Source organism: Austrofundulus limnaeus, unplaced genomic scaffold, assembly GCF_001266775.1.
Source record: "Austrofundulus limnaeus strain Quisiro unplaced genomic scaffold, Austrofundulus_limnaeus-1.0 Scaffold33, whole genome shotgun sequence".
In the NCBI taxonomy this organism is placed as follows: Eukaryota; Metazoa; Chordata; class Actinopteri; order Cyprinodontiformes; family Rivulidae; genus Austrofundulus; species Austrofundulus limnaeus.
This window is the reverse complement of record NW_013952435.1, coordinates 2,281,793-2,291,794: the sequence shown is the minus strand read 5'-3', so window position 1 is coordinate 2,291,794 and position 10,002 is coordinate 2,281,793. Positions and strand designations below refer to the sequence as shown.

The following is a 10,002-nucleotide window of genomic DNA, read 5'->3' as shown; positions in this document are numbered from 1 at the left end:
CATTTAAAATATTGCATGGTAGAACCAGAAGCTGCTCTTCATGTTAGTGACAAACTTTGGCATTTTTTGACAGGTTGCTTTTGTTTTTGCTTCTACTTTTCATTTAAAATAGGTTTCCATTCTCGGCAGGTATCTAAGGTTCTTCTTCTACATATTAAAAAAGTTGTTAAACATCCGAGTGGCGCACTACCGCTACTAGTGGTGAGAAAGAGTATTGCACCTTATTCAAAATCAATACAGTACCGCGGTCCTCTGTGGCCCAAAGTTAAAAACTGTTGTTCTTTTGAGGCCCTCAAGGTGGCGCTTGTGGCCCACAGTTGGGCCCATGGGTTAAAATCTCTGGTTTAGAGAGTTTTGCTGCTTTTAGATGGAATCATTTTTTGTCATGACCCCATTCTGAACATCTGTTAGCTTGGGTTCCCCTTCACTAGAATGCACACTGATTCTGAAAATTAATTTGATTAATATTAAACGTGCAGTAAGGGAATAATTTGGTTGAACACCATGGCTGCAGTGGACCTTTATGTGTCACTTCTAGTGTTTTTACAGCTTCCTAAACCCAACAGACCACAACCTGGAGACGTGCAGTTGTCGAAACAAATATTTTTTAGATAAAAGGAGAAATGTTTCTGTAAACCATGTGCACTTTCTGTAGAGCAGCTTTTAGAAAAAACCCCAAAACATTTAAGTCTTTTTAGCCATAATCAGTTTCGACCAGGACTTGTTAAGACATCAAACGGTGGTCTGATTGAGTTTCCAAGTTAATTGCTCACAACTCAAGTCTTCTGCAGGCATCGGTCGAGAAAGTTTCAGACTCATTTATTTATTTTCTATGTACTCAAACATCTGCTACTCAGTCCCAGGAGAGCGGTTCTGTTTAGGGAAATAAATTTAGAGTCTTAACGTTTAAAAAACTAAAAGGAAACGTTTACAAAAAAATGGTTTAATTAGAGTAGGCTGTGAAATGGAGCAACATTTCAGAAAGGGGAGAGAATAAAACTCAAGTCTTAACAGGAAAAAATAGTCGCAATGATAGAATAAAAATGTCTTTTTTAGATTATTTGTGTGTTTGTACCCTTTTTATGTGCGGTAAACACTGAAAATTCAGCTCATGCAGCCTCTTCCTCCTTTCTTTTTCATTATGTTAAACTCATTTTCTCTTAATTTTGTAACTTTAATACACTTCAGATCAAGAGATTTTTAACAGGTTGATATCATGAAGTATTACTTGCATCTTCCTCCTCAAAATGACTTTAAATTTACAAAATGTAGATGCTAAGTGGTGGCATAAATCATCAGAACTTGTCTGAAATGTCCACTCCAGTCCTGTTTTAGCTTAGCTGTGAGCTTCCTGCCAAAAGTGCAACGGATGGCCATTTTCTAGAGGTCGACACATTCAGGGAGAAAGCAGCGAGGGCGCATTTTAGCTGTCAGATGTCCTCAGACATAAATCTGCTGCAATGACCCGACACAACCGAAGCTGGCTGTTGTTAAGTCATCTTTCGGAGAAATGTTGTAAAAATGCAGATTTAATGTCGCCAACATCTCCAGGCAAAGATTCAGCTTAAAGCCAGACACCAGGATTTACTGTTTCCCATCTCCTCATGCCGTCTTTCTCATAATAATTTGTCCGTCCCTTTGCAGAGCTCTAAATCTCCCGTCTTTCTCTCTCTCCAGTTTGAGAGGAACGACCCGGTGGACGGCCGGATCACAGAGAGACAGTTTGGGGGCATGCTGCTGGCATACAGCGGCGTCCAGTCTCGTAAACTCAAGCTGATGCAGAAGGGCTTGAAGAAGATGTTTAAGGATGCCCAGGTACGAAAAAAAAAAAAAGAAGTTTTATTCACGTTTTGAAGGAAGCCTTAAATAAATGGAATGGGCTGTTGGGTTATATTTGGAGGGGATGACTGTATTACCTCACCGGCCTTCATGAAAGGATGTGTGGCAGACGATGATGTGTTTGTGAGCCTGAAGGGAAAAGGAGATTGTGCTGGGAAATTGTTTGTGAGAGCCAAGATAAAAGGTAATACATCACCGAGAGCAGATAACACATTCAGTGCCTGATATCATCCACCTGACCAGCACTCATCTGCCCCTCCTTCTTTATTTTGTCCTGACCAAAGAAAGAGCTGTCACTGGTTAGAGGAATGGCAGAAGTTAGCTCCCCTTTCCTCTCTAAGCTCTGTCTCTCTCCATAAACAGGCTGCTGACTCCRTCCTGCTCCTGCTGTAGTGTAGTCTTCTTTCAGTCTAGTCCAACTTTACGATGACTAAATAGGGACACTCAAGAAGAAAAAGAGGTTGGATTTTATTTATTTATGTAAAAGGGACAGTGCACATTAATGAACTCGGGTTCACTCTCTAAATGTGCCAGATTTAGTCATGGAAGCTAATTTTCATCTTTAGTCCCTGGCATGTTGATGGTAAAACACATAAAAAGGAATAAGATCAGATAAAAAAAACAGACACAGAAGCTAACAGCACACATGCACTGGTAAGATCTTAAAAAATATTACAAATAAAACATAAATACAACCTACTGGAAACATTCCCATTCTATTTCAATGGGAGACAGGTCTGGACTGAAGGCAGGCTGGTCTTGTACCCACACTTTACTATGAAGCCATGTTAGAACACATGCAGAATGTGGCTTGGCATTGTCTCACTGAAATAAGCGGGACATCCCTGAAAAAGACGTGGCTTGGATGGCAGCATATGTTGCTCCAAAACCTGCATGTAGCTTGCAGCATTAATGGTGCATTCACTGATGTGACAGTTACCCATGCCGTGGGCACTAATACACCCCCATACCATCAGAGAGGCTGGCTTTTSAACTTTGTGCTGATAACAATCTGGACAGTCTTTTTTCTTTTTTGGCCTGGAGGACACCACGTCCATGATTTCCAAAAACAATTTGAAATATGGACTCGTCAGACCACAGGACACTTCTCCAGTTTGCATCAAGCCAGATGTGGTTTTGGGTGWTTTTGATATCTGGCTTTGGCTTTGCATGGTAGAGTTCTAACTTGCATTTGTAGATGTAGAGACCAACTTTGTTCACTGATAATGGTTTAATGGCTTTCTGAGGTGTTCCTGAGTCCATGTGTTATGGACTGTAAATGATGAAATCCGTATAGTCCTTTAAATTTAAACCAAAAAACATGACCATATCACACCAGCTCTGCATTCTCTTTATTGGCTTCCTGTCCCTGCCAGAATCCAGTACAAGATTGGTCTTCTGACACACCGGTGCATGCTTGGCAATGCACCCCCTTACCTTAAAGAACTGCTCCTTCCACACAATAAAACTTGTTCTCTCCGTTCTGGTAACTCCTGCCCTCTCCAAATCCCCAGAACAAAGCTCAGCACCATGGGGGACAGAGCTTTCTGCACTAATGCTCCTCGTCTGTCGAATTCACTCCCAGATCATTTAAGGGAACCACAGACTGCARAATCCTTCAAAAAAGGACTAAAAACCTACCTGTTTTGCACCTTCTATGGCCATGTTTGATTTTTTTTGTAGCACTTTGGGATTCTTCAATGTAAAGGGCCCTTTAAATCAAATGTATTATTATTAATATTATTATTATTATTATTATGAAATTGTACATTGAGAAATGATCCTAAACTGTTAGACTKTTTGCTCACACAGTTGTTCTCAGAGTTGTGAACCACGCCCCATTCTTGCTTATGAAAGACTGAGCCTTTCGAGGATGCTCCCTTTATACCCAATCATAACACTCACCTGTTTCCTTGAGCATTTGTTGGCRATGTTCCAGCAGGCTTCAAATTCAAAATGAGGGAATAGTTGCAAAAATAAATAAATAAATAAAATTAATTTGTTAGAACATTAAAAATTGTGTCTTTGAAGTGTATTCAATTGAATATAGGTTGAAAGGGATTTGAAAGTCATTGTATTCTGTTTTTATTTATGTTTTATACAACTTTATTGGTGGTTGTACAATGAAGAGGGGACAGTAAAAGATAATGTTACAATGCCAAATATTGTCATAGTTTCAGTGCTAGAAGGAAAAAAAGCCAGAATGATGACCAAAGGACCAAATCCCTCTGATACTAAATTATTAAAACAACGAATACAGTCATGTTCAGGAGCTGAGCGGGATTCACTTCCTCCTGTTTAGGTTTTAAATATCAACTTTTTTTYCTGAACTTATTTTGTCAATTTTTCCACTTCAAACTCGACACGTCAACTGTCATCTCAGAGTTAAAAAAAACGTAAGTTCCTCCTCAGCTGTTCTGCCTGAGTGACGGTAAAACTCTGCTGCGTTAGTTCCTCTTCAGCTTAACGAGCTCCGTCAGTCAGCTCGCTGAAGTTCGACCCAACAATGTCCAGTCCCTACAAGTGTTTAAAAAAGCCTCAGATGYTAAAATGTAAAGACTACAGCAACAAAAACATAGTTTTTCTATATTAAGGAGCCACAGATGTCAGGCTGAGCTACCATGAGGCGCGTTTGATGAAAAGTTGACCAATTAGTAGAGACAAGAACCCATAAGCAGCGTGATCCTCCCATTCATGAAGAACATGAAGGCTCCACACCGCTAGAGTTGTCTCCCTCCAAGGAATTAAACTGCACCCTCCCAACATTCCTCTTTCATCATTCACCCTCTCTCATGCCGCTGTCTCTCTTTCTGATTTGTGCTAATGTAAATAAGAAACATTTTATTTACCGCCAAGCACCAGATGCTCACTTTTCTTTGCAAATGAGCTCCTGAGCGCAGCAGCAGCTGTGTGTTAGTGACTCTGTTGCCACGTGTGTGTGTGCATGTTTGTTCGGCGCCGTCTGTTCTCCTGACCGTTCGCAGAGCTGCAGTCATCCATGTGTGTCGAAAGCTGCTGCCCACTTCCTCTTGTCATTTGTGTCACCGTGCCGAGCTGCTCTCAGATATGGCCCCGCGCGCTCGCAGCTCTCGTTTCGACAAAACTCGGCTGATTGTTAGCATGAGTTCAACGCTCTTATGGCCTGTTTTTCTTGGACTTTAGAGATTTTCTRTGGGATAAATCTTGTGCCAGCAGGAATTGAATTTGAATTGCTCAGATTGAATCTGGATGTGCATAATTTGAAATTGAATGCATTAGTTTGAAAAAGAGTTTTACTAAATTGAAAAGGAATTTAAAGTTTTGTATCTGAATTAATTTGCTTTGAAACTATTTTGGTTTATTAAAAATTCAATTCGACTACTTTCACTTTCAGTTCCAAAATTCAGATTTTTGTGTCACATCCTGGTCTTTGAGAAGGCCAGGCAGAGTAATCAAACACAGATCCACAGATTTATGTTTCACTTCGGTGAAGCTTCCTTTCTGTATGTAACAGAGTTGATGTAATCCACCGTAAAAGTGACAAAATATTTTATTGCAGTGATTAAATTTACCTACTGTATAGAAAATGTTACATTTACATCATGGATCACATATTGATCAGATGCTGCTGCTGACTGATCCATGATGTAAATGTAAAATTTTCTACATATAGGTAAAATTAATCACTGCAATAAAATATTTTGTCACTTTTACAGTGGATTGCATCAACTCTGTTACATTACAGAAGGGAAACTTCACCAAAGTGAAATGTAAATCTGTGGATCTGTGTTTGATTACTCTACCTGGCTTTCTCAAAGACCAGGATGTGACACAAACATCTGAATTATGGAACTGAAAGTGAAAGTAGTCAAACTGAATTTTTAATAAACCAAAATACAGTTTCAAAGCAAATTAATTCAAAACTTAAAATTCTAWTTCAATTTAGTGAAATTTATTTTCAAACCAATGCATTCAATTTCAAATTATGCACATTCAGATTCATTCTGAGCAATTGAAATTCAACTGCTTTTGGCTCAAGATTTATCCCATAATTTTCACTCAAACATTTTATTTTTTGTCCCCGTGCTTGTTTGGTTTCAGGGAATCACTTTYGAAGAGTTGGAGAACTTCTTTACTTTCCTAAAGAACGTGAATGATGTGGACACAGCCCTGAGTTTCTACCACATGGCTGGAGCCTCGATAGACAAAGGTACACCTGCTGTCACTTTTCTTTTGTACGTTTTTTAATATTCTCCTAATTACTTCCCTTTAGACCTGACTGTTGTCACTTTCATCCTCTGCCTCTCAGAGCTGTTAAAACTCTGCCAACCGAATCTTCTTCCCACATCTTTTCTTTGCTTGGCTTTGCTCCCGATCYGAACTCAGTTATTCGTCATCCRTTTGTCCATCCATCCATTAATCTACCACTTCTCCCTTTAGGCCTGCAGTACATGCACATTTAAATTCAAGAATCACTTATGCACACATGACGGATGACTTTCTGCTTACAATCCAGACTAGTGACACATGCCAGCGTCGTAACGGGCCGCTGAATGGATGGAGGGGACTGTACTGACCCATCAATTCACGGTTTCCCTTTGGARGTACCAGGAGGATGGATTTAGTCCTTTACCAAACAGATGCACTTCTCTTTTTTACAAGTATTTCAAATTAAAGGCTTAGAAGTCCTCTAAACCAGTGGTTTCCAACCTGTTCTTCTCAAAGCCCCCCTTCTTACTTCCAAGCCAAGCTSAACCCAACCCTTGCATTCCTCGCTACTGCCACCTCTTTAAAGTACCTGTGACATGCATATCCTTCAAATACAAAAACTCATAGAAAACATCTTTATACTTAAGAAACTTGGCATAATACACATGATTTTACCCATTTTTGTCACATAACTGGCCTATTTTCTTTTGGATTTGTCTCAGCCAAAGTGAAACAGGAAGTGACATCAAAGGGGAACTCATGAATAAAATAAACTCTTCTGGTCTTTGTTGATTAAAACAGTTTCATTTAAACTTTTAACTCTTCATCATCTGTGTTTGATAGTGACTCAAAATGTAAAGAAACATCAGATTCTTCTCTACAGTCTGTGTTATCAGCTGTTGTAACAATGCCCTGTTTACATGCAGACATTCCCCTTTGACATCACTTCCTGTTTCTTCACCTGCAAATATCTCAACAACTGTTCATCTCAGGGGCGTGAAATTTGTTTTGCAATATGTTATCAGTGTTATCTTTCCAAAAATGCCTTCATGTTTATTACAAAAAATTAATGTCACAGGCACTTTAAAAGATGCATTAAATCTTTGATCTCTTTATCAAAATAATAATAAAATAATGAAGTTACAAACCTTTATTTTGANCTCTTCTGGTCTTTGTTGATTAAAACAGTTTCATTTAAACTTTTAACTCTTCATCATCTGTGTTTGATAGTGACTCAAAATGTAAAGAAACATCAGATTCTTCTCTACAGTCTGTGTTATCAGCTGTTGTAACAATGCCCTGTTTACATGCAGACATTCCCCTTTGACATCACTTCCTGTTTCTTCACCTGCAAATATCTCAACAACTGTTCATCTCAGGGGCGTGAAATTTGTTTTGCAATATGTTATCAGTGTTATCTTTCCAAAAATGCCTTCATGTTTATTACAAAAAATTAATGTCACAGGCACTTTAAAAGATGCATTAAATCTTTGATCTCTTTATCAAAATAATAATAAAATAATGAAGTTACAAACCTTTATTTTGAAAAGAAAGAAAAGAACTGATTCATGCAGAGATTTAATTATTCAGATGGACTTGCTTTGGTGATCTTTATATACACAAACATTAATTAATTAATACATTAATATTTTTACAACCTCTGAGCAGACAAGATTGCCCCGCACCCCCCAATGCATAATGCTAGTTTTAAACTATTCAGACACCATGCCGCACACAAGAAAATGTGTATATTTTTGAYATTTGAAGACCTTTTAGGAGATCTGTGGACACATCGATCCATATCAAGTTATCTAAACATAATAAATATCAACATAAATGAGATTAAATTTAAATATCACAATCTGCCTCAGCACAGAATTCAGTTTTTATTGAATTCAAATAACAATCAATTTAATTTACCATCCAAACATAACATCTTGTTTCTTTTTTCTTTTTTTAAATGTTAACAGATATTTTTTTCTTTTATTGCAAAGACTTAGCTCTTCAATCAGCCTCCTTATGTGTTCTGTCTGTCCCTGTTTTTACTGGTGAAACAGCTGCAATGTAACGAGACTGAAAGGTCCACCCTGAGGTGCTACTTTCCACAATCTGCACGTGTCATCACTAACGAGTGTTAGTGTGTCTATATGTGTATTATTTGTGTTCTGATGGGCTACTAAAAACATCAGCCTCCAGGCATGAGTCGGCAAAAGAAAGATCTGCTTCCAAACTCTTATCCGCTCATTGGAACCGTCTTTTCCTGCTTAAAGGATCTCCTGTAATATTCGCCGCTCTTTGTTCTTTTTTTTTTTTTCCATCTCATCTCACACTCAAATCCAACAATTTCACACCCTTTCTCCACACTTTCTCAGATGTGGGTGTTCATTTTGGATCGGTGCACAGTGTTTTTTTTTTTAAGGTACAAAGGAGTGGACTAATGAGGTTCTTGGTGTGATTTGGCTCTTTTTCTTTTGTTCTCACACCATTTGCTTTGAGACAGTTTTTAAATCATCTGGACCTGTTTTTTTTTTCATACTTTGCCTCCTCCATCTTCAGTTTGCCTGTTGAAGCCTTAATAATTATTGTGTATCACTAAAAGGGGAGAGGAGGCGATATTGTTTATGTCCCTCTGTGCCTCATGAACCATTGGGCAAATTTGAATTAAACTCCTAGAAAGTCATCTGATTCTGCTAAATTCAAGTTGGTCACCACATCCTCCATCTTTGTTTTGTTCTTCAGCGTGATGTATTCTCTCCAGCTGTGTCTCAATTCAGGGGCTGCGTCCTTCGAAGTCTGCATTTGTCGGCCGCTTGTCATTAACTGAAAATGCCTCGATTTGTGGTCCCCTTCTTATGCAGCCCACAAAACCCTGACGGCTGCATATGAGTATCCTTTCCGGCCAATTCAAACGTTCAACAAACTAAACTCACGATTCCCACGGATCCTTAAAAAGTCTTAAAAGGCATTGAATTCATCGATCTAAAAATAAGGCCTTAATTAGCCTTAAAATGTCTTAAATCAATCTTTCAGCTTCCATACCACCCTGAACACACCAGGTCTCATCTGATCTTGGAAGCTAAGCATGGTTGGGCCTTGTTAGTTAGAAGGGAGACTGCCTGGGAATGCCAGGTGCCATAAAGCCAATGTAGGAGTTACACCCACTCTAGTCACGAGCAATTGAAAACCTTTGACCATAATAGGTCATAGGTCGCCCTCTAGAAGCATGCCCATCAATCTTTCAGATTGGTACTTAAAATGTTAACACATTGTACGTAGGATGATTGTAATATGTCTCAAATATTATAATAACTGGTAACATTTATTTATTTTTCAAAATAATTTGCCAAATACCTCTCACAGCTTGGTGTTTTGTGTTAAAATAAACCATATATTTTCTTTTTCATTAGTAGTTTTTGTGAAGTTGGTCTTAAATTTCATTTCAACTGACATCAAAAAGTCTTAAATTAAACTTTCCTTAAGCTGTAGAAACCCYGTAAACTGGAAAACAAAGATGGGAAAGTTTTTTTTAAACCAAATGTTGGCACAATTTGGAAATTTAGCACAAACTGAAGAAATCATTTTTAAATGACTGCATTAAATTTATGCTGCAATGACATATTAAATAAAATACAACAACAAGTACTGATACTGGAGCTAAACCAGGGTTCCCGCCTTAAAAGGCATTGAATTCATCAACCTAAAAMTGAATTACCGGTAGTCTGCTTCAGCCTTAATTAGGCTTAAAATGTCTTAAATAAATCTTTCAGAGGTCTTAAAAATGTTAACACATTGTAAGGATGACTGTAATTTGTCTCAAATATTAAAATAATTGCTAACATTTCTTTATTTTTTCAAATAATTTAATACCAAATGATTCAAATGCTAGTTTTTTGTGTTAAAATAAACATTTGGATAAAATTGTTGCTAGCTGGGTTTTATCCCATTTCTGTTTATTGTGAAGTTGGTCTTAAATGT

The 10,002-nt window shown here is 38.0% G+C and overlaps 1 protein-coding gene across 4 annotated transcripts in view; it reads left to right on the top strand.

The window, feature by feature from the left end:
• micu1 (mitochondrial calcium uptake 1) overlaps nt 1-6,028 on the top strand; it is a gene marked incomplete at its 3' end in the record, with an annotated part of 38,686 nt that extends 32,658 nt beyond the window's left edge. For all 4 annotated transcript variants that reach the window (XM_014006000.1, XM_014006003.1, XM_014006002.1 and 1 more), the window contains 2 exon segments: nt 1,678-1,815; nt 5,920-6,028. In XM_014006000.1, coding sequence (XP_013861454.1) covers nt 1,678-1,815; nt 5,920-6,028 — 247 coding nt within the window.
• Between the last annotated feature and the right edge of the window lie 3,974 nt (nt 6,029-10,002).